This window comes from Dipodomys ordii, unplaced genomic scaffold (genome assembly GCF_000151885.1).
Source record: "Dipodomys ordii isolate 6190 unplaced genomic scaffold, Dord_2.0 Scaffold124, whole genome shotgun sequence".
Taxonomy (NCBI): Eukaryota; Metazoa; Chordata; class Mammalia; order Rodentia; family Heteromyidae; genus Dipodomys; species Dipodomys ordii.
In genome coordinates this window covers 3,210,580-3,233,425 of record NW_012267340.1, presented here as the reverse complement: position 1 = coordinate 3,233,425, position 22,846 = coordinate 3,210,580, and the positions used below count along the sequence as shown (strand labels likewise).

The window sequence follows — 22,846 nt, the reverse complement described above, 5'->3', positions numbered from 1 at the left end:
TTTTTTTTTTTTTTTTAAACTGGTAAGACTTGAATCCTTTGTGTGGAATAATCGGAAGTAAGTGAATAATTGAAACTTGATTGAAGTACATTTGGATAGTAGTTACAGATTTAAATAGTGTCATGAATATTGTTCTTTTGGCCTTGGGAAATTTATGTGTGAATTACATAGTTTGTGTAGTGCTGTGGTCTAAACAAATACGGGCTTTGTGGTTCTAATTGGTTAGCATGAAAATGATTAAAAATGTTAAAAGGCAGCTAGGTAAAAAGTGTTAAGTAGCAATAAAATTTGCTGTTTAATTTTTCTCTTAAGAAACAAAATTCCATTATGCCAAAGAATACTCAAAACTTAGCTGAAATATGTATTTTTTTATTTTTATTTTTGCTAGTCCTGAGGCTTGAATTCAGGGCCTGGGTACTGTCCCTGAACATGTTTTGCTCAAGGCTAGCACTCTACTACTTGAGCCATAATGCCACTTCTGCTTTTTCTGTGTATGTGGTGCTGAGGAATGGAACCCAGGGCTATGTGCATGGTAGGCCAGCACTCTACCACTGAGCCACATTCCCAGCCTTGAATTATATTTTGTACTTCTTCAGTCCTTGCCGTCAGTCTCTGTGGGAGGCATGGCTCCCTCCTCAAGGTGCTGACAGTATTTATATGTTTATTTTGTGGTGCTGAAACTTAAACCCAGGGCTCTTGTGTCTGCTGCGCAGGTGGTGTACCACTGCCCTCCACCCCTGGCCTGGTACTGGCCATTTGTGGGATAGAAGGCAGTGATGGGCAGAGTGTTCCTGGTAGAGCTGGTGATAGAGGGGTGGGAAAGGGGCTGGGAGCCCAGCAGGGGGCTTCTCTTCCGGAGTGCTGGTTTTGCTGCCAGTCATGTTTTATTCTCCAAGGGCCTTTCAGCTGTGTCTGGAGATATTTTTAGTGGTAAAACAGGAGAGCAGAGCGGCTGTTAACGATGCTGCTGACCCGCCTGTAGTGCACAGGGTGGGCACCACGCTGTACAGGAAGAGTCGCCCAGCCCGAGGTCACGGTGCTGAGCGTCTCCCCTACGTCCTCCGTCACTATCACTTCTGAGCCTTAGCAACAGCCACAGAACCAGCAGACCTCTCCCCTGAAAAAGATGTCGCGTATTTGTGTATGTCCCAGACAGTGGTGTTTGAGATGCAAAAATGATCAGACTGGTTTGCTAAAACCAGGTCATTTTTGAAGAGTTAAGTTTTCTTTAATTTGACATGGCTTATTTTCATAGATGGGTAAAAGTGGGAAGTTGATAACTGTAGTGTAACTGTGGACAGTTTTCCATGTGATTTACTGAGATCTGCTTTTTAGGATAAGAGAGAGGAGATTTAGCCATATCACATACATACCTTTAAAAAATTTTCTTTTATCTTTTAGGACTTATGGTTTATCCAAAACCAGTGAGTGCATTGGAATATACATTTAGTTTATCAGATCCGAATTCCTATAAAGGATATATTAACGATCTTAAGAGGTTTCTAAAATGTAAGTATATTTTCTTGTAGTAATGTGCAAAAGTTAGTCATTATAGATTATAGAACCTAGCACCGAATTATCATTACTTTTACAAACATTCTTAGTTTGTTTCACTTTTTTTTTTTTTGGGTCGGTCGTGGGTCCTGAACTCAGCCTGGGTGCTGTCCCTGAGCTCTTCAGCTGTAGACGAGCACTCTACCACTTGAGCCTCAGCCCCACTTCCGGCTTTTTCTGCTTATGAGGTGCTGAGGAATCGAACCCAGGGCCTCATGCATGCAAGGCAAGCGCTGTACCACTGAGCCACCTTCCCAGCCCCTTGTTTCACTTTTTTTAAGTAGACAAATGAGAGGATCTCTAAATATTCCAAAATGAGTTGTAAGAGTGTTCTAATTTATAGAACAACATAAATGTCTGATTAACAGAGCAAATTTGTATTATATAAAATAATGCCTCTGGACTTTTTTTTTGGTTAGTCATGGGGCTCAAACTCAGGACCTGAGCACTGTCCCTGAACTTTTTTTTTGCCAGTCCTGATGCTTGAACGCCACCTGGGCGCTGTCTCTGAGCTCCTTTTTAGCTCAAGGCTAGTATTCTTTCACTTGAAACCATTAGTGCTGCTTCTGACTTTTTTTGTGATTGGTTGGTGTTAAGACTTGTCCCACGCACTTGCCTGCCTGGGCTGGCTTCAAGTTGCAATCCTGGGAGTACAGGCGGGAGCCACAGCACCAGCTTGATGGGCTCTTCTTTTTTTCTTTTTTTTACTGCTGGTCCTGGGACTTGAACTCTGGGCCTGGGCAAGCACTCTACCACTTGAGCCACAGCGCCACTTCTGGCCTTTTCTGAGTTGTGTATTGGAGATAAGTATCACAGCCCGGCTGATGGGCTCTTCTTTTTTTTGGGGGGGGGGGGTCCGGTCGTGGGTCCTGAACTCTGGGCCTGGGCGCTGTCCCTCAGTTCTTCAGCTCAAGGCTAGCGCTCTACCACTTGAGCCACAGCGCCACTTACGGCTTTTTTCTTTTTTCTTATGTGGTGCTGAGGAATCGAACCCAGGGCCTCGAGTATGCAAGGCAAGTGCTCTACCACGGAGCCACCTTCCCAGCCCTGATGGGCTCTTCTTGATGGTGCTCTCAGCTGCACACACGAGCATTGCTCCCTAGGGGAGAGGACTGTGCACCCAGGTCCCTGGTTGTGAAATGAGCGCCCCCCTCCTCCTCCGCACTCCTGCTTGCTCTGCTGTCTTCAGGGGTTCTGCTGTCTTCACCTGGGGTTCTGCTTTGGAGGACTTGCCCCCTAGGGAATTCTGTGACTCGCAGCCTGTAGTCCCAGCACCCGTCCTTGCCTGGTTGATTCATTTAACTTTTGGGGGTACTCTAAAATCCCTTACTTTCCAGTCTGTCAATTACCTGTGGCAGAACTTCTGCCTCTCTTTAGTAAAACCGCGTGGTTTCCTGAGTGGAGCTGCCCTCTGGGTCTGCTCGCTGCCCGCTCTCTTCTTTAGGAGGGCCATTCTGCCTTCGTACAGAAGCTTGCAGAGGTGCTGCGGCGTGGCTGGTGCTGCTGACCTGCTGTAAGACGCCTAGAGCCTCCGGAGCAGCAGGAGGCGCCCTCCTTCCCGGTGTCACCTGCTCCCAGGGCTGGCCTTGTCTTAGAAGACCATTGCTCAAAGGATGCTGTGTTCCTGCTTGTGTTCAGTGTCCTGTCTTGTATTTCCTTTCCAGCATATTCTTTAGAAGAACAGAAGAATCTCACTGTGTGTCCTGACGGAACACTCTTTGAGCAGTCGGGCCCGGTCTACGCCGCATGCCAGTTTCCTGTGTCCTTACTTGAAGCTTGCAATGGTACCGAAGATCCTGATTTTGGCTACTCCCAAGGCCAGCCTTGTGTTCTTGTGAAAATGAACCGCGTACGTATGTGTTCACCCCTGTTACTGCTTCAGGCCGTCTTTAAGGAGCTGCCCATCAGTGCTAGATTATTTCTTTGGCTTGGGGTAACGCCTTATTGCTTTGGAAAAAATACACCACAAAGGGTTGGTGGCTCAGTGATTACTCTGTTTAACATTTTCTGAATGTTTGGTAGCCAAGTATAGCTTTATATTTTACAGATATGTCATTAAGTAGTGGCATTACAGACACAGCCCTGTTCTAAGGAGCTCAGCGTGCGGAGTGCAGAGGAAGCCATTCGCTGAGCATGTGGTCCCGCCCAGAGCCTGGCTGCTGTTCCGACGCTCTGGGCCAGGGCCGCTCGAGGCCCGCGGGCAGGAAGGAGCTGTTCTCTCTATCACTGAAGTCATTACTAAGCTAGTTGCTACTTTTTGTTCTGGGGCTTGAACTCAGAGCCTGGGCGCTGTCCCTGAGCTTTTTTTTTTTTTGGGGGGGGGCGAGAGGGGGTCCGGTCATGGGGCCTGAACTCTGGGCCTGGGCGCTGTCCCTCAGCTCTTCAGCTCAAGGCGAGCACTCTACCACTTGAGCCACAGTGTCACTTCTGGCTGTTTTCTTTTTGCTTATGTGGTGCTGAGGAATCGAACCCAGGGCCTCAGGTATGCAAGGCAAGCGCTCTACCACTGAGCCACCTTCCCAGCCCCACCCTGAGCTTCTTTTGCTTAAGGCTAGCACCCTACCACTTGAGCCACAGCACCACTTCCAGCCTTTTCTGTGTCTGTGGTGCTGAGGAATGGAACCCAGGGCTATGAAGCTGGGTGAGCGCTGTATCACTAAGCCACCTTCCCAGCCCTAAGCCGGTTCTAGTGTCCCCAGTGCAGTTGGGCTGTGGCGTGTGGAGCTGTGCTGGGGAGGTGGGCTGAGCCCCGAGTGGCCACACCAACCCTTCTGTAGCCTCCCGACAGTCACTGCGCCTGGATAGAGGCTTGCGTGACCAAGGTCAGCTGTGAGTGGGCGCTGTGCAGCCTGCCCTCGCTGGTGAGGGGCAGCACTCTGGAAGTGCTCCTGCCCATGCCCAGAATTCATTTTAATACCCTAAATAAAGTTGGGACAGATGTGCCTGCCCTCCCCCGCCCCCAGCAGCGAGGAGGAAATTCCAGCAGAAGCAATGATTCAATTTAATCCATGTTTCTTGCCCTCAGATCATTGGATTAAAGCCTGAAGGAGAACCAAAGATAGGATGTGTTTCCAAGGTTAGTATTGAACGGCATCTGCGGAGAGCTTCCGCCTCCAGAGTCTCGTCGTCTCCTCTCTGACCCCCTCCCTGTGTCCTTCTAGACTCCAGTCCACACAGCCCATGTCACGTAGCCCTGTCTCCTAATGATGGCCCGATGGACGTCCACGTCATGTGTGCCGCATCATGCTCTGTACACCATATTTCATGGCTTCCTCTCAAACTAGTAGTGCTGAAGTGACTCCAGCCCAAGGAGTAAGGCTGACATTGGGGTTGTGATCACAGATGTCTTCATACTATATCGTGACTGTTTTCTTAACAGTACATACACACGGTGATCTAACCGTCAGTACTTGAGAGTTTATGAAATATGGTTCATCTCCTTAAGGTGCAGGTGTTCATATACTCCTCCTTCCTACTTAGTTTTTGCCAGCATGCCGTGCAGTTTTCATCTCATAACTTCTTTTGTTTTCTTTCCATGCTGCATCTACTACTAAGACAAATGGGTAAAAGATGGGTAAGAGTTCTAAGGGAGAGATCCTTACGCTCTAAACTTAGTCTTATGGTTGTGTTAAGTATTAGGATTCAATCCAGTTGTACAGCAGAAGTGGTGTTCCTGATGGGTTGTGGTAAATCATGGAGGGCTGTGGAGAGCTGGCGCTGGGTTCCGTCCCAGGAGGCTCCTCATCGGTGCAGGAGCTCACTAGTTGCTCACTCATTCCTCTCCTTGGGCCTCTACCCAGCTCCAGAAAGCAGAGGCAGGGCAGGAAGAATGACCGTTCAGGGTCATCCTGGCTGCTCAGTGAGAATCCTGCCTGATGAAAGCTAGAATCTTCCTTAAGTCTACATACCACGTGTAAATGTTTCCAGAAATGTCAAGAAACCCTATCATGTAACGCCTTTATTAGAATTTACTTGCACAGCTTTCCAGCAGCAAGTTCCTGGGCCTGGGCCCCACACTGCAGCCAGGTTGGCCTGCCGATCCACGACCATGCCCTTCTGGAGCAGGCCCAGGCCCTTGGATGAGCCTGCGTCTAAGATGGGGGTCCTGCTAGGCCAGCAGGACAGACCCTGCCTCTGGAAGCCTCCAGCCACAGGGATCTGCCCCAGAGCCCTCGAGCCCCGCCTCTGCCACGCCCCTCTACCCCTTGAACCCTGTGTGGAGACCCCTTGTACTTTAGGTTTTGAGGAGGGGCCTAGCACCAAGCTTGGACCTCAACTTTCCTGTCTTCCTTTTTAGCTGGGATAATACTGTGCCACCACGCCTTGCTTGTTTAAGATGGTTCTTGCTAACTCTGCGATCCTTCCAAGCTCTGCTTTCAGAGTAGCGAGGATTACAGGCCAGAGCCACTGTGATTTGCCATGCCCTTCCTCCCTCTCCTCCTCCCTCCTTTTGGCTGAGCTGGGGATTGAACCAGGGCTTTATACCACTGAGCTCTTGTCTCCTTCATGTGTTAAACTTATTTTTCTACATTTTATCCGTGTAACCTTTGCTTTGTAGAATAATTGGAAACTGTTAATGAACTCCAGTGCTAATGTCCAAATTTCATCTTGCTGTCCCTTTTGCCTTAGAGGTGTGTGTAAAGTATATACTTCTGTAAAGTAACCCAAGTAGGTGTTGTCTCTGTTTCGTTGTGGGAACATCTGCAGAGCTCATCCCTCAGTAGGGTGAACAGGGAGCAGTCCTGGTTGTGCTGTGTGTCTGGCACGTGGAGCCTTTCTTCAGTATCTGCAAAATTTTATTTGCTAAAGTTGATTTTCTCAAGTGACATGATAGAGGCAGATTTTTCATTTAACTTAGTTGCTCATGGGTGTGTTAGCTCTGAATGGGGTTCGCTTATTGAAGTAGAATTGGTTAACGTAAGCTGGGCACCAGTGGCTCCCGCCTGTCATCCTAGCTACTTAGGAGGCTGAGATCTGAGGATCAGAGTTTGAAGTCAGCCCATGCAGGAAGGTCAGTGAGACTCTTATCTCCAATGAACCACCAGAAAACTAGAAGTGAAGCTGTGGCTCCGAAGCTGTGGCTCGAGTGGTAGAGCGCTCGCCTTCAGCAAGGAAGCTGAGACAGTGCTCAGGCCCTGAGTTCAAGCCCAGGACTGATACAAACACCCTTTTTGTTTAAATGTTTACCCCAGTGTCAGGGATGGACTCCAAGGCCTTCCCTAAGTTACTCAGGTGTATCTTGAGCCCTGCCGGCAGGCCTGCCACAGGGAGACTGTGAAGGAGTGCACCTGCGGGGGTGGTGGGGGGTGTCTGGAGCATGCTGTAGCAGTGGGAACGTGGCTGCCAGCCCCTGCTACGCTGGAGTTGGAGGTGTGCTCTTATCACACCTCGTCTCTACACAGGTCCTTAGAGCCCAGGAGGTGCCCTAGGGGAGGGCCTTCTCCCCCACTTTAGGGGTGTGTTGTGTACCTGTTGGCCCATCCCCCTGTCACGTGGTGCTTCGTGGTGATGAATGTAGCGGGTGGAGTGGAAAGAAGAGCTCCCCTGCATGCACGCATCTCCACTGTAGAGATGAGTTTATTTAAACTGGAAGTTCATGTGTTTGCAAGTACTTGGTGATTTGCGGGTGCTCTCCTGTGTTCATTCGTGGGCTGTGAGAGTGGAGTCTGCCTTGCATCCTGTGTTCACCTCCCCAAATTTCACACCCACCACCTCTGGGCCTGAGCATGGCTCATGGCGGCTGCTGTGGTCTGGAGCTGCGGCAGCCTCTGCGCTTGGTCCAGGCTGGCAGCTGTGTCTGCTGCCAGTAGCCGTTGTTGGGCCATAGGACACAGTAGGACTGGCTGGGGAGTGCGGTGTGGGAAGAGGTGCGCCGCTGTGTGCAGGCTTCCGCGGGGGAGGCCCGCAGTGAAGCCCAGCACCCTGGCAATTTTGGCTGCGCCTCAGGCAGCGCCTGCCACAGCGCTGCGCTGTGCACGTGGACTTCTCCCCTTCGCCCTCACCTGAAGTGTTTCTCTGCTTTCCCACAGGATGAAACCACAGCCTCCATATCAACATACCCCGACCAGGGAGTCATGGACTTAAAGTATTTTCCATATTATGGGAAAAAACTACACGTAAGTAACGAGGTTCTGTGTGGCGTTAGCTGTAAGGAAGCGGCAGCCGCCTGGGTGGGCTGACGCCTCTCGAGTGTAACTGAAAGTTTATGAGGAGGCAAGCAGAACAGAGAACGCACGCTCACACGTGGAGGGCGGTGCTTTTCACCGCTCACACGTGGAGGGCGGTGCGCTGAGTTGAGAAGGCAGACAAGTTCTAAAGAAGTACAAGGGCTCGCCCAATGTGCTGTGACTTGTGTGGTGGCTTTTTTCTGGGGGGGGGGGGCGGTTGCGGGGCTTGAACTCTGGGCCTGGGCGCTGTCCCTCAGCTCTTCAGCTCAAGGCTAGCGCTCTACCACTTGAGCCATAGCGGCACTTCTGGCTTTTTTTTTCTTTTTGCTTATGTGGTGCTGAGGAATCGAACCCAGGGCCTCAGGCATGCAAGGCAAGCGCTCTACCACTGAGCCACCTTCCCAGGCCTTGTGTGGTTTTTTTTGTTTTTGTTTTTGTTTCAAGTACAAGACATTCTTGAAGGAAAAGGGAGGCTGAGCCAGGGTGGAAGCCTGGAGCAGGGCTGGGTGGATGCAGATGTGAACACGTGTGTCCTTGTCTGCCAGGTGGGGTACCTGCAGCCGCTTGTGGCTGTCCAGGTCGCCTTCGAAGCTAACAGTACCAAGAGGGAAGTGACCGTCGAGTGCAAGATCGACGGGTCTCCCAACTTGAGGAACGAGGATGATCGGGACAAGTTTTTGGGACGAGTCGTGTTCAAAATCACAGCGCGCGCCTAGGATGCATAGGTGGTCTCCACAGAATAAACGTGTTGTCGGTCTTCGTGTGTCAGCTGGACCTGCCATTCTAGAGTTAGGAGACCGCCCTGGAGGACAGCGGGGCACATGACACTTGGCTCCGCGTGTGGCGTTCCGTGTCCTGCCCTCACTTCCTGTGGCTCTGCGCCGGCAGCCCACGTGCAGCCAGCTAGGACCGTGCCCGGCTGCAGACGTGTGCCACGCCACACCGCGCCACACCGCGCCGCCGCCTCCTCCCGGGCTCGCTGTCGTGCCTAAAGCTTCCTGTGCTGTGCTGTGTAAATACTTCATGGATTTAACACTGGTTAACTGTCAGATTGCGATGCCAACAGAGCTGGTGCCTTGCCAGCATCAAGTGACTTCCTAGCTGCAGGAAACGTGTGTGTGAGACGTGAGGAACAGAAATAAACGTGGATCTGAAAGTGTTACCTCGGCGTTTTTGGTTACTTTTCACCTGCTTGGTCTGTGGGTGTTTTGGTGAGCAGCACACGTGTCTTGCTGGAAAGCATGTGAAGCGCTGGTGGGGTTTGTGTCTTGTGCCAGGGGCGAGAACACAGGTGAAAGTGTGTAGGTTAGTCAGGATGATCACGCACCTGATTTTTTTATGGAATTCAGTTCATGTGACTTAAGTTGTATAACAGTTCACGAAATATCTTCCTACTGCTTTTATTTGGCCGATTGTGGGCTAATAAAGGATACACATTCTGAAATGTAAAGCCTTGGACCGTTCAAATACTGAAAGCTTAACGTCCATCAGTGGGGTTCGGTTCCGGTGCTCTGCTCGGCAGTGTGGACTCGGCCCTCCTTCAGGTGTATGCGGTGGCTTGTGTGATCTGCAGCGCCTTTTACCTTCTCTAGTTGTGCTTTTCTCCTTTTCCTTTGGGCAATCAGGGCTTGATCTCAGGGCCTGGGTGCTGTCCCTGAGCCTCTTGGTCCTCAAAGCTAGAACTCTACCGCTTTGAGCCACAGCACTTCTGCTTTTCTGATGGTTAGAGAGGAGTTTCACAGTTTCCTGTCTTGGCTAGCTTCAAATTGTGATCCTCAGTTCTCAGCCTCTTGAAGTAGCTAGGACTACAGGCGTGAGCCGCCAATGTTTGGCCTCCTTTTCCTCTGGTTTAAATAGCCGCATTGTGTTGAGCTTTTGCTTGTAGCTGCAGGTAGGGCGGGTGGGACACATCAGCAGGCTTCTGTGGGCTGGGGGAGCTGCGCTGGCTGCCCTGGCTCCAGGGCCATGGCGTCGGTCCCCTGGAGACCTCTTGTGCGCTCTGCTGTAAGGAGCGAGTGGTGGCCATCCTGCGCCAGGCTGCAGAGGCCACAGCCACGGCCTGCTGGAGCAGGCCTTGCGAGCAGCTGTGGCTCACGGGAGTGGGTGGAGGAGTGTGGTGTGCATGGGATTTCTGCGTCAGTGAGCAGACAGGAGCAGATCCAACCGTGGTATGAAAGGTCCATGAGGTTTCTTGTCACTACAGGAGCCCCTCGCCAGCCTGACCGCTGTGACCCCCCCCCCTTCCTGCGTCTGTGGGTGAGCCACAGCCTTGAGTGTGCAAGGGCCCTGGGGTGGGGAAACTGGCTTAGCACCCCACTCCTTTCTCTAGATGTTTGTGGAGTCAGCCCTGAAGACAGGGAGGCCAGACGTGTTGGGCTTGAGGGATGGGAGTTCCTCCTACTTTGGAGCATACGCAGTGGTCGGTGCGTCTCCTTAGCTTGCCGGGGGATTCCACCTACCCTGATCCACCGGCTAACAGGAGTCAGGGCTGCACCTTTGTCAACTGGGTCCTGGCCTGGGTCCACATGGGGATGGGGGACAGGGACAGGCAGAGACCAGCCGTCAGTTAACGTTGACAGATGAAGGTCATTGAAAACAACCAGCTGTTGATCGGGGCAGCTCAGAGAAGTCTAGAAGCTTTTTAGTCCCAGAGTTGATGGTGCTGTGCCGTTGAATCCTGCACTAAACCCAGAGGCTGTCTGCCGGGCCTGGTGGCAGGGCGCCCCCTGGTGGGCATTTCTGTGGGAGCCGCAGCTTGCAGCTGCTGCTGGGGGAGAGTTCTGAATGCATCTGTTGTCTTGACGGGCTGGCCAGGCTCTCCCTGCCTGCACCGCGTGAGCGCACGTCGGGAGGAACACCCCCTCCTGCGCCTCACTTGGCTCTCCTTGCTTTACTGGGAGTTGAGTTTGTGAAGATGACTTGCCCCACAGGGAAGCAAGGGGCTCTAAATCCATTTTGAAGCAGAGGGGTGTGTGTGTGTGTGTGTCCGTCCATCCGTCCCCAGTAGATGTGGTGTGACAGCAGACTGTAGTCTGCTGTGTAACTGCACGCCTAAGTACCAGAATTAAAGGTGAGTGTGTGCAAGCAAGGTTAGCCTGGGCTTTGCAATGTTTGGACAGGCCTGGAACTCGGTAAATGAGTCAGGGTGCGAGAAGAGTTGGAACGCCTAGGCCTAGGGTAGATCTTAGGGTCACCCCCACCCCCACCCCCACCCCCACCCCCACCCCCACCCCCACCCCCACCGGGAAGCACACTTGAGGTGTGTGGTGGTGGGGCAGGTGGGTTTGATTTCTGAGCCTCCATGAACTCGGCCTGAGTGTCTGTTCCTCAGCTCAAGCCTGGCGCTCACATCACTAGAGCCACAGCGCCTCTTCTGGCTTTGTGGTGCTGAGGAATCGAACCCAGGGCCTCTTGCATGCGAGGCAAGTGCTCTGCCACTGAGCCACCTTCCCAGCCCCGCTAGTGAGGGGTTTTCTTTGGTAGTGGGGTTAACACCGGCCATGAGTGTGCGCACCTGAGCTGTCTATTGTTGCTAAGGAATAGGGGTCACTTGGGAGCAGATCCTCTCTCCAGGGCTCCCTGCTCTGCTCAGGCTGCGGGAAGCCTCGGTTACCTGCGTACTGGCCCTTAGTGCCGGGGGTGGGGGTGGGCTGATGAGGTGGCCATGAAACAAGCTCAGCAGAGCAGGGGAATGGACTGGGAGGGGGAGACAAAGCTTCCCAGGGGGAATAGACGCGAGCGGGAGGGAGGGACTTGGTCGGGTAGAGAAAATGGACACAGCTGGAGCCCGAGGATCGAGAGTTGGAACTGCTTCCCCTGGGGCCCGCAGGCACACCCTAGAACGTGCGCAACGGCAGCGCCTTCCAGACCTTGATAAAAGAATGTTAGTGGAGGTACTAGCTGGCTCAGAGCTGAGAAACATTTGACCTTAGCAGTCAGGGCCTAAAGTGCTCAAAGCTGGTGCTCTACCACCTGAGCTATCAGCGCCACTTCCAGTTTTGAGTGGTTTCTTGCAGATAAGAGTCTCACAGACTTTCCTGCCTGGGCTGGCTTTGAACTGTGATCCTCAGATCTCAGCCTCCTGAGTAGCTAGGAAGACAGGCGTGAGGCAGATGTTCATAGGGATGGGCAGGGCAGGGCAGGTAGGCCCAAGCTGTGTCGCAAACATCCCGGCCTGGTCAGATGAACAGAAATATGGCGTTTATTTACAAGGCGGGGCTCTGCAGCCTGCAGGGCGGTTGGGGGTGTTGACCCGCTGGAGGGGCCCTGCCCCCGGCACGGGGCTGTGGGAGGCCTGGAGCCTGCGGAGGGAGCCCGGCCCGCAGCGCACGGTGCCCTCCCTGCCGGCTTGGACAGCCTCCGGCCAGCTACAACAGTGCACCAACCTGGCTTCCTGTGCCCACCCCGGCTCCCCGCAGCAGGTCAGCACAGGTCACCCCACACGCAGGGCACACATCCCGGGTCCCAAGCGTGGCTGGTCCAGCTTTATTCAGGGGCCGAGGAGGAGGAGGAGGAAGAGGAAGAGGAGTCCTCGTCGTCGTCCTCGTCATCCTCGTTGAAGGAGCTGGGCGTCTCGCCCCGGGACCCCGCGCCGCTGCCCAGCCGGCCCTGGGTGGCCAGGAGTGGGCCCGCAGCTAGGGCCCCCTCAGTGCGCGCGCAGAGCCCTGGGGGACCGCTGGGGACACAGACACGGGACTGGTCAGCGCCCTGGGTGCTGCCCTGCCCCCCGGCCCCCACCTGGGGTAGCCGCACCTACCTGGGCTGCGGCGCCGGCCCGCTGGAGGCTGGGCCTGACCTGGGAACAGGCTGCAGCCAGGACGCCCCCTTGGAAACGTCTGCGGGGAAAGACAGACACATGGAGGCCGGAACTCCCCCACCCTCCGCCTCGCTCTCCTGTGTGTCTTCCCCTCCGTGCTCTCCTCTTGCCTCCTCCATTCTTTTCGGGGTGGGGGTGGGGGACTAGGACCCTCCCCCATCAGCCTGAGCAGCTAGGGTGAGGGGCGCCCCCCTCCCCCAAGCTCTCTTACCTGTGACATAGGCTTCCAAGGCCTTGGGCACCAGGGACTTGGCCACTTTGAGGTCCTCCAGAGAGCAGCGGCCCGACTCCAACCCGAAGGACATCCCCATCCGCTTGAGCACTTCCATGTCGTCGTGGATCTCGAAGGCGTTGTCAAAGTTGAAGAGGTACTCAAACCTGCGGGTGACCAGGACGCTGCCGAGGGACCCGGGGCTGCGTGCCAGCCTGGGCTCCCCCTTCTGCAGCGCTGTGCTGCTGAGCTCCCAGCCCTGTCCTTTTGCTGGCAGGACGGGTCCTGACGGGGTGGCCACGGGCGTCTGGTTGCACACAGGAGCTAGGGGCATCCTGCCTCCGCCTCACATGGAGCAACGTGACTTGTGGGAGGAAGTCCTGTCAGGAGGGGCTGAGAGGCCTCCATCAGCACATACACAGCACTCCTGCAGAGTCACAGACAGCTGGACACGGTACACACCTGTAATCCCAGCACTCGGGAGCTGAGGGCAGGATGACCCAAGGGAAGGCCAGTCTGGGTCTCAAAAAGATAGGAGGTGGGGCTGGGAAGGTGGCTCAGTGGTAGAGCGCTTGCCTTGCATGCCTGAGGCCCATGGATTCAATTCCTCAGCACCACATAAAACAGAAAAAGCCAAAGTGACGCTGTGGCTCAAGTGGTAGAGTGCTAGCCTTGAGCTGAAGAGCTGAGGGACAGCGCCCAGGCCCAGAGTTCAAGCCCCATAATCGACTCCCCCCCCCCAAAAAAAAAAAAATCTGGTGAGGGTGGACATTTTACGGCATATACGCCGTATTTGAAGCAAGTGTATGCACAGGTGTCTGCCACAGGCAAATGGCGATGCACAATGGTCTGCATCGGGAAAGATGGCATCACCGTAGGGCACAGGCAATGTCCGCAATCCAGGCCTCAGTAAGCCCTTCATTTCCCCAACTTGAGAGTCACCGCACTAGGGAGGCACGGTCCCGTGGGAGGAGGGAAGCTGCAGCTGTGAAGTCACGCTCCCACGCAGCAGGTACGGGTCCTGGCAGGGCTTGTCTGCCTACGGCTTTTCTAAACTGGCAGCGGGACTGACTGCAGCTTTGAATTTTGCAGCACAGGGCCCTGTCTCGAGCGCACTGTGAAGGATGTGCGGCTCTGAAGCTTCTGCATGGAAGGTAAGTTTAGAACACTCCAACCTGCTAAAGTGCTGCAGTGAACATTGCTGAATGTCAGGTGGGTGGCGCGTGGCAGCAAGATTAGACTTCAAGGCCAGCCAGACCGAAAACCAAAGTGGATGTCACGTGCCTGTATTGGCAGCACTTGCAGGCGGGAGGGCCTGTGTGCAGGCGGGCCCTACTCACTTGTCGCTGGAGATGCTGCAGTCTATCACGGTCTTTCTGCTGGTGTTGATGAGCACGAAGGGCAGCTGGATGGTGGAGTTCACCGCGGGGGGACCCTGGTTTTGCTGCTCATTTTGCCGGTTTCTCTGCACTAGGTTCTTGAAAGCAATTTGCTGCAATGTTCAATATAAAGATGGTAGTCACTTTGTGTGTGGGTAAGCTGCATGGGACTGAAATGCAAACAATACACTTAAGATACCTTAAGCTGGGGCTGGGAAGATGGCTCAGTGGTAGAGCGCTTGCCTTGCATGCCTGAGGCCCTGGGTTCGATTCCTCAGCACCACATAAGCAAAAAAGAAAAAAGCCAGAAGTGGCGCTGTATCTCAAGTGGTAGAGCGCTAGCCTTGAGCTGAAGAGCTGAGGGACAATGGCCAGGCCCAGAGTTCAGGCCCCATGACCGGACCCAACTTAAGCTATAATGAGTCCAGAAATTTTTACGGAAAACAATTAGATTCAATTCTGTGAGATCCTAAGAATACTACTGCCTTAAAATAGATGCTGTGAACACTAATCCCTTCAAAGTCACTGTTGGCAAGAACTAGCTGGCACGGCGGGGCAGGGGTGCTCCAGCCCGCCTAGAGTGGCCGGCCCCAGCCTGCACGCAGGGCCAGGAGAGGCCTTCCTTCCCAGGTGGCGATGAATCGCTTGACTTAGGTTTTTGATTCTCGTGCTCTGCTGTAAAGCAGCTACCCTAAGGGCGGTTATAAATGAATATATAACTTTATAAGTTGGAGAGAAAGTTTGTTTGCACTGATGGCAGTTTCTGTTCGTTCCAGGCTGAGCAGCTCCTGGCAGTGCTGAGCCTGGAGGGACAAGGGTTCGTCTTACGCTGCTGTTCCTCCTTCAGGGTCCTATGAATGGTGGGAGGCGTGGGATATGTTTACCTACTGGAGCTGTGGCTCAAGTGCGCAAACCTTGAACCCAGACCAAGCACAAAAAACCCCAAACCCTACTCCGGATGCTAAGATCTGGAGGCTCAAACTTCCAAGTCAGCCTGGACAGGAAAACTGGTGTGGCTTGAGGCATGGTGCTGCCCAAATAAACAGAGTGCCTCGTGTTGAAGATGTGCTCTTCTGACCCAATCAGAATCACCCATCAGGTCTCTTCTGTACACTAGGTGTCAACCTCCACCCCTCACCCCCCAAAAAACCTATTTTCTTTTATGGAAGACATTAGAAAAGTGAAGGGACAGCTTGGCTCACTCTCCTGTATTTCCTACCTGAACTAAATGTGCACACAACTCCAGAAGATCCAGCCTCACATGGTTCTACACAATAGCTTACATTACAAAGTCAGCCAAATTCTTCCAAGTTATCTAAAAATGGTGCTTTGCAATCTTGAACTCTTGGGCGTTGCTTGAACTCTGGGCACTGCCCCTGAGCTTCTTTTGCTCAAGACCAGCACTCTACCACTTGACCACTTCTGGCTTTTTCTGAGTAGCTGATTGAAGATAAGCGTTTCACACAAAATTGGTATTTCTGAAGCTTTATCAAAGCACTGCATAGATGTAGCATTCAGGTGGGCTTCACTATTGTCCTTAACACTGATTGCCTCCATTGAACTCCTGGATTAGAGAGTAACACCCCAACAGTCCAAGTAAGGATGAGTCCCGCCAGGACAGGAAGCGCGGGGTTAGGGCACCCCATTAGGCAATGGTCACTGTGAGAGGAGGGCCAGCCCTGCGGCCTTACCTGCAGGAGCAGCTCTTGGAGCTGAGCCCGCTTCTGCTTTATCCGCTCCATCCGCCTCTGCTTCTCTATCTTTAAAGTGTAAAAGATGCAGAGTGTCAATGAGCAGCAAGAACACCAGTCATGGATTAAAGGGCGGGACAGGGACCGCATGGTGTGTCCACAGCAATGGTGTCCTGCCAGTGGCCCTACGTACTTGTGGTGCTCCGCTAACACGGGCCTCTGGCCCCGCACCCGCGCCTTCTGGCCTGCCACACACAGCGGTGTGCGTGATGAGCCAGTGTGCAGTGCTTGGCACCCTCCTGCGCAGTGAAGGAGCGCTGCAGGGGAACAGGCCTCTGCTGCCCACGTCCAGCAGCGGAGCCAGGGGAGCCGAGCTCGAGAGCCCCCCTGCCACTGCCCTGGCCGCACACGATGCTGCTTGCCAAGGTGTGTGGTCAGCTGACTCTCACCGGAGCAAAGCTCTTCCCACAGGCCTCACCTGGTCACACGCTTCCCGGCAGTTCCCAGCCTCAACTATCTTCCAACTACCTGAGAAATGGCCACTTGCACCTGAGGCTGCGCTGCCCTGCGTGGGGTCGGAGCCACACTCTGGGCACGCAGCCGCAGCCATAGCCGCCACATCTTCGGTGACTCTTACCTTTCCTCTCCTCAGTTACCACCACAGTTTCATATCTAGATTTTGGGGTCCAGCTCTGACTTGTCTAACTGAGTTTTAATGTCTCCAAAAGCCACTGTTCATCCCGCTCACTCCATTTATGGCCGTGATTAAGTCAAACCAATCACAAGTGTGTGCAGAAAGCATGCTCACACACGGGAGGTTTCTGTATTGCTTGAAGACATCACAAGGCAGGAAAGCTGAGCATCGTCTTCATTCTGATACACTAATGGTCTGGCAAATGTAGAGAAATGCTGGCATATGCAAACCTCACATTTCCACATAAAAATGTTCTGATGTGCAGCGACACCAACCACTTTGTGAAGAGCTTCCTTACCTCCAGGTTTTGACATTCCTGAGCAGAATTGGTGGGCAGGCCGATCCATTTGATTTCTTTCTTCTCCTTTGAAATTATGTTCATCGCCATTAACACATTCAAGGCATCATAAACCCTTCGCCGAATGTTCTTCTGATCGTAAGCCTGCTAAAAGTATTTTTCACTGAGCGACGAGGGTTAAAAGTCACATTACTTTGATATATTAAAATCAGTACAGTAACTTCAAAATGCTAAACAAATTTTATGCCACTGAAAATAATCTTCAATACCAATGAGGAAATAAACACTATCATCAGACTGACGTTGGGAAGTATAAAACAATTCGCCGGGCAGGAGGAAGATCATTTTAAAACAAGTGCTGGGAGATGCAGGATAGGGTATGGACTCGAGAGGGGACTGAGTCACAGGTAGGCTACACTCCGTTACATTAAAAAAAAAAAAAAAACCCAAGGTGGGTCTGGTGGTGCAGGTCTGTAATCTTAGCTACTCGGAGCTGCAGTCAGGGAAAGCAGTTCAAGACCGGCACAGGCAAGAAGCTCTCTGGACTCTCAACCAACGGCCAGCAGTGGCAGGGGAAGCCTCTGTGCACAACCTCGGCCTAGGTCAGCCAGCGCTGGCACAAGGCCAGGCCTTTTTCAATGTGGAACTGGAGGTGTGGCTCAAGTGGTAGAGCGCCAGCCACGAATGAAAGAGCCAAGTGAAAGCAGGAAGGCCTGAATACCAGCATACAACAGCCCAAAGCCAAGTAGCTTCCCATCCCAGCTGAAAATGTCTATTTAAATAAAACAGTCATTTCAAAACATCAGCACACTGAGGTGGAGGTGGTTCCTAGCTCTTCCCATCCTCCGCTCAAGGAAGACTGGCCCTATGAGGGGAACCGCGTTGCTCCCCAGAACCTCACAACCAACCTACCGAATCAGCTGCCAAATGGTTATTTGAGTTGGTGAACTCCGATACCAGCTCGTCAGCTACTTCGTTATATGACGTTGTACCTTTCCGTTGAACTTTCTCACACACTTTCATTGAAAAATGCCTCAAGCCCTTTCCATTCTTATCTCCCTTTCTGCTTCGTTTACTAGGAGAAAATAAATTGTATCAAAAATGTATATTCCATTATACTTGTTAGAGGTCTCCCTCCTTCACCAAACTGTAAGATGATATAAGAAGACAGCATCAGCTCTTGTTCTGAGTGGTAAAAATTAAAAGCAAATAAAGAGGAGGAAATGTTACCAAATTCAATTTTTACCGTAAGGGAATGATAAAGCACACAGTGCTTTTCTCTGCCCACCACTTGTTTAGTTAACAAATACTGAACGTGCAATATTTACAAATGTGCACTAAACATGGTGCCAGAGTTTCACTGTGTCCCTTAGAGTTCCCAGTGTTCCCGTATTTTGACTCATGCCTGTCATTCTAGCTACTCAGGAAGCTGATATCTGAGGATAATGGTTTGAAACCGGCCTAAGCAGTTAAGTCTGTGAGCCTCTTATCACCAATTAGTTACCAAAAAGCCACAAATGCAGCTGTTCATGGCTCAAGTAGTAGAGCACCTGCCTTTGAGTGAAAAAGGCAAAAACACAAGTCCCCGAGTTTAAACTCCAGTAGCAGTGTGCACACGGTACACGCGTGCGTGCATACACACAAACAGCAAACAAAGGTACAGAGGAAGAGTATGGTATGTAAATGCGTGCACATGCCATCACTGTACATAAATACAATTATTTAAACAATGGAGAGAGAGAGAGGGGAGAGCACATGGAAAGTGGGGCTGAAACCCAGTCGTCGGCCCCAACCTGGCCCTGGGTTTGAGATGTAGCATCAAACCCCAACATCAAGGAGACAGTCACGTTTCAGTGATCGCTTGCCAGCCACGTTACCGGCATCAGTCAGGACATGGAACATGGGATATACAACAAAGCTGACCAGTCCTCGTCTGCGGTGCAGGGTGTCAATACTTCCTCTGTCTTTAAAACCAGGACTTAACCAGCATGGAAGAAAGGGCTGAGATGTAATTAAAAGGGACAGCAAGATTTAAGAAAACTGGTCATGATCTCAGATGGGGGTAGTAGGCGTCTGTTCGCCAGGGACTGGCGGCTCACGCCTGTCATCCTAGCTACTCAGGAGGCTGAGATATGAGGATCGCGGTTCAAAGCCAGCCCGGGCAGAAGAGTTCCCATGAGATTCCAATGAACTACTCAAAAACTGGGTGTGGGGCTGTGGCTCAAAGTGGCAAAGCACTAACCATGAGCAAAAGCGCTCAGGAATAGCGCCCACGACTACCACCACCAATGGAAGTTAAGCAACAGAATGAGTAGCAACGGAATTAGAACAAGCTTAACTGCAACCCAGGCATTAAGTCTGGAAAGTCTGCCCCACAATAATAAAGATCCCCAAACTTAATTTGCCTCTAAATTGGAGAACCCACTACAGAACACGGCAGCCTGTGAGATCCCCACGCAGAGCCGCTGTGTGCGTCTGTGCTGGGACGAGGGAGTCACCACAGTACTTCATACAAGTCACGTGCAAAGCAAAGACTGCTGAAAGCAGAGGCCCAGGGGTTGTTTCGAAAGAACCATGTACGTAGGGGTTTAAGGTAAATACATCTCAGGTCAGCAATTTTAGACTTTTTAAAGGACGGTGGGGTTTTGTGAAGGCGGCCAGGAGGTGGTATCAGGGAGGCTACAGTGGCTGTGTGGCTGGTTTGCTCTGCGTCACACACAGCAGAGCCCTGCCCCCAGCGCCTGGGTGCCCTGGCCCCGGCTCCACAGCCCCTGGCTCTGCCATCTGTGCGCTAGACAGCCCGCCCCTGCTCCTGGGCGGGCTTCTGTCATTTAGTGTGTTTAAGAATCACCTATGTGGGCTGGGAAGGTGGCTCAGTGGTAGAGAGCTCGCCTAGCATGCATGAAGCCCTGGGTTCGATTCCTCAGTACCACAGACACAGAAAAGCCAGAAGTGGCACTGTGGCTCAAGTGGTAGAGCGCTAGCCTTGTACAAAATAGGCTAGGGACAGTGCTCTGGCCCTGAGTTCAAGCCCCAGGACTGGCAAAAACCACACAAAAACCAAAAACCCCTGTGTTTCTACTGAAACCACACCCTAGAGGACTCAATGCAGACGTGACATGGCAGGGTAACGGGGTGAAGTAGCTTTGTGAGGGACGCCCCCCGTTATTTACAGCCCAGTCAGACTCCAGCCTCCGCCTCACACAATGCAAAGCTCCTTCAGACTTACACTCACCTCTCTGAAAACTCGGAGTCTATAAATTCTCTAGCCCGTTTTCTATCACTAAAAAGAAAAGAAAGATAGCATAAGCACAACTCTTTCACGAATCATTAATATCCTTTGTCTAGTTGGACATGGAGACTCTATCTAGACAAAAGGACAAATACAGAAGACGCGTGTGCAAAGTCGAAGCCAAAGTAAGTTCAGTGATTACTTAGGAAAATGGTTGAGACGGACAGCTTTACGAACTATCTTAACGTGTGTGTGTTGCACGTGGCTGTGTGTGTGGCTGCGCCTGCACCATGGCTGCGCTTGGCTGTCCACGTCCCCGGAGCTGGGAGCGCTCCTCACCTACACGCGCTGTCTGCCGCGAGTAAGGAACTCATGACAGAACTTCCCAGAGACAATGGGAGCTTCCAGGCATTTTTCTTTTTTTGTTTTGGTGCTACTACAGTGCCTCACGCCTGTAATCCTAGTTACTCAGGAGGCTGAAATCTGAGATTGAGGTCCAAAAATAGCACAGGCAGGAAAGTCCATAACACTCTTTAACTACAGAAGCGGGAAGTGGAGCTCAAGTGCTAGAGCACCCCCGCCTTCAACCAAAATGCCAGGAGACAGCACCCAGGCCCTGAGTTCAACCGCCAGTACTGTTGGATACACATGTGGGCACACACATGCACACGCGCACACACACAGACTAAACAAGGAAGGGGGTAGGGGTACTGGGGTAGGAACTTGGGCTCTGCTTGCTAGGCTAGGGCTCTACCACTGCACCCACACCCACCCAGATGCTTTCTTCCCCACATTGTGCCTCACCGTTCTGGTTAGACAGATCTCAGAGAAGACCATGATTTCCCTACCCATGACTCCCATGTGAACAGGATTACAGGTGTGCAAGGCTGTACCCGGCAAAGCCTTTTTATTTTCATTTATTTTTTGTCGGTCGTGGGGCTTGAACTCTGGGCCTGGGCACTGTCCCTCAGCTCTTCAGCCCAAGGCGAGCGCTCTACCACTTGAGCCACAGCGCCACTTCCGGTTTTCTCGTGGTCTACTGGAGATCAGAGTCTTGTGGTCTTTCCTGCCCAGGCTGGCTTTGAACCACGATCCTCAGATCTCAGCCTCCTGAGTAGCTAGGGTGACAGGCGTGAGCCACAGGCACCCAGTAAGCCTTTTTATTCGTAAAGGTTTCAGGAGCAGTTGTGGACCCGCTTACCTGGGGGCCCAGCTGGTGGCTTCTGTGACGTGTGTCTGAGTGACCATTGCGGGTGCAGGGGTGTATGGACTCCCAAGCAGAGCACTTCCAGCGCTGGCTAGCCTCTGCGGTGTGCTTATGATCTGTAAAATCAGCACAAGAAAATAACACTGCTCATCATTAGGACAAGACTCCAGGTAGAAAGTAATGTCAACTACCAACCAAGGTACAGGAAAGACACTTGGCTGCCTAAACAGCACAAGCCAGTCATCAAAAATGTAAGTAACACCTCTCTCTGACTTGCTGACTGACCAGAATCCAAAAGCACCATGCTCTACACGCTGAAACGTCACAATGTAGGTCCTGGAAGACTTAAGCTGGTAACTGCCTGTGTCTTCCTATCAGAAAATGACATTTTTTCTTTCACTTCCACTAAGGGTGTGCTCCGCTAGAACGTCACTTCCTTGAGGCAAGGCGGCTTCAGAGCCTGCTGTGCGTGCAGAGACCACAGCTGGATTATTGGATGCTATTTTGTTTTCCAACATTTCCCCAGGGCACTCAATAAAGCACTCCATTATAAAGATAGACTATCCATACTATTAGATTCTGTAATCTCAGTTACAAAATATGAGCATTCAATTGTGATAATGGTGTGACAAACATTTTTGCACAATGATCTTGTCTTTAGTACCTATTCTCCAAGATTAGGCTGCAGAAGGGACCTTGTGGAACCAAGAATATTCTTTTCTTTTTTTCAAAAAGGCTCCTTGAACTGGGTGCTGCTGGCTCATGCCTAGAATCCTAGCTCCGGAGGAGGCTGAAATCCAGAGGACTGTGGTACGAAAGTCTTCAAGACTCCATCTCCAATTAACCAGCAATAGGCCAGGACAGACATGGGCTCAAATGGTAAAGCAGCAGCTGACCAAGTATGAGACTCTGAGTTCAAACCCCAGCATCACCAAATGAATGAGCCAATGAAAGTGAAGGCAAAATTCAAACACTATCCTGAACTGTAAAAAACAATTCAGAAAGAGATAAGGGTAGGAGTGACACTGTCCAAAAAGAAATATACTCAGCCGGGTGCCGGTGGCTCACGCCTGTAATCCTAGCTACTCAGGAGGCTGAGATCTGAGGATCGCAGTTCAAAGCCAGCCCAGGCAGGAAAGTCCGTGAGACTCTTATCTCTAATAAAAGCACTAGAAAACCGGAAGTGGCCCTCTGGCTCAAGAGGTAGAGTGCTCGCCTTGAGCTGAAGAGCTGAGGGACAGCGCCCAAGCCTCCAGAGCTCAAGCCCCACAACTGACCAAAAAATTAATTTTTGCTCATGGGGCAGGGAAGGTGGCTCAGGGGTAGAGCGCTTGCCTTGCATCATGAGGCCCTGGGTTCGATTCCTCAGCACCACATAAGCAGAAAAACCCTAGAAGTGGCACTGTGGCTCAAGTGGTGGAGCGCTAGCTGGGAGCTGAAGAGCTGAGGGACAGCACCCAGGCCCAGAGTTCAGGCCCCACAACTGGCAAAAAAAAAAAGAAGCCGGGCGCTGGTGGCTCACACCTGTAATCCTAGCTACTCAGGAGGCTGAGATCTGAGAATCGCGGTTCAAAGCCAGCCCGGGCAGGAAAGACCG

At 52.1% G+C, this 22,846-nt stretch overlaps 2 protein-coding genes across 2 annotated transcripts in view; one reads left to right on the top strand and one right to left on the bottom strand.

The window, feature by feature from the left end:
- Atp1b3 (ATPase, Na+/K+ transporting, beta 3 polypeptide) overlaps positions 1-8,841 on the top strand; it is a 41,561-nt gene extending 32,720 nt beyond the window's left edge. The window contains exons 7-11 of the mRNA XM_013029888.1: positions 1,402-1,509; positions 3,219-3,403; positions 4,580-4,630; positions 7,584-7,670; positions 8,267-8,841. Of these exons, the coding sequence (XP_012885342.1) occupies positions 1,402-1,509; positions 3,219-3,403; positions 4,580-4,630; positions 7,584-7,670; positions 8,267-8,437 (602 nt within the window). The 3' untranslated portion in view covers positions 8,438-8,841. The remainder of the gene's footprint in view (positions 1-1,401; positions 1,510-3,218; positions 3,404-4,579; positions 4,631-7,583; positions 7,671-8,266) is intronic.
- Positions 8,842-11,925: 3,084 nt separating this feature from the next.
- The window catches only part of Tfdp2 (transcription factor Dp-2 (E2F dimerization partner 2)), a 26,494-nt gene continuing 15,573 nt past the window's right edge, over positions 11,926-22,846 (bottom strand). Inside the window, exons 3-11 of the mRNA XM_013029925.1 lie at positions 21,244-21,365; positions 20,046-20,093; positions 17,723-17,885; positions 16,811-16,957; positions 15,819-15,887; positions 14,089-14,240; positions 12,749-12,915; positions 12,478-12,556; positions 11,926-12,396 (exon numbers count right to left, since the gene is read on the bottom strand). Of these exons, the coding sequence (XP_012885379.1) occupies positions 12,207-12,396; positions 12,478-12,556; positions 12,749-12,915; positions 14,089-14,240; positions 15,819-15,887; positions 16,811-16,957; positions 17,723-17,885; positions 20,046-20,093; positions 21,244-21,365 (1,137 nt within the window). The 3' untranslated portion in view covers positions 11,926-12,206. The remainder of the gene's footprint in view (positions 12,397-12,477; positions 12,557-12,748; positions 12,916-14,088; positions 14,241-15,818; positions 15,888-16,810; positions 16,958-17,722; positions 17,886-20,045; positions 20,094-21,243; positions 21,366-22,846) is intronic.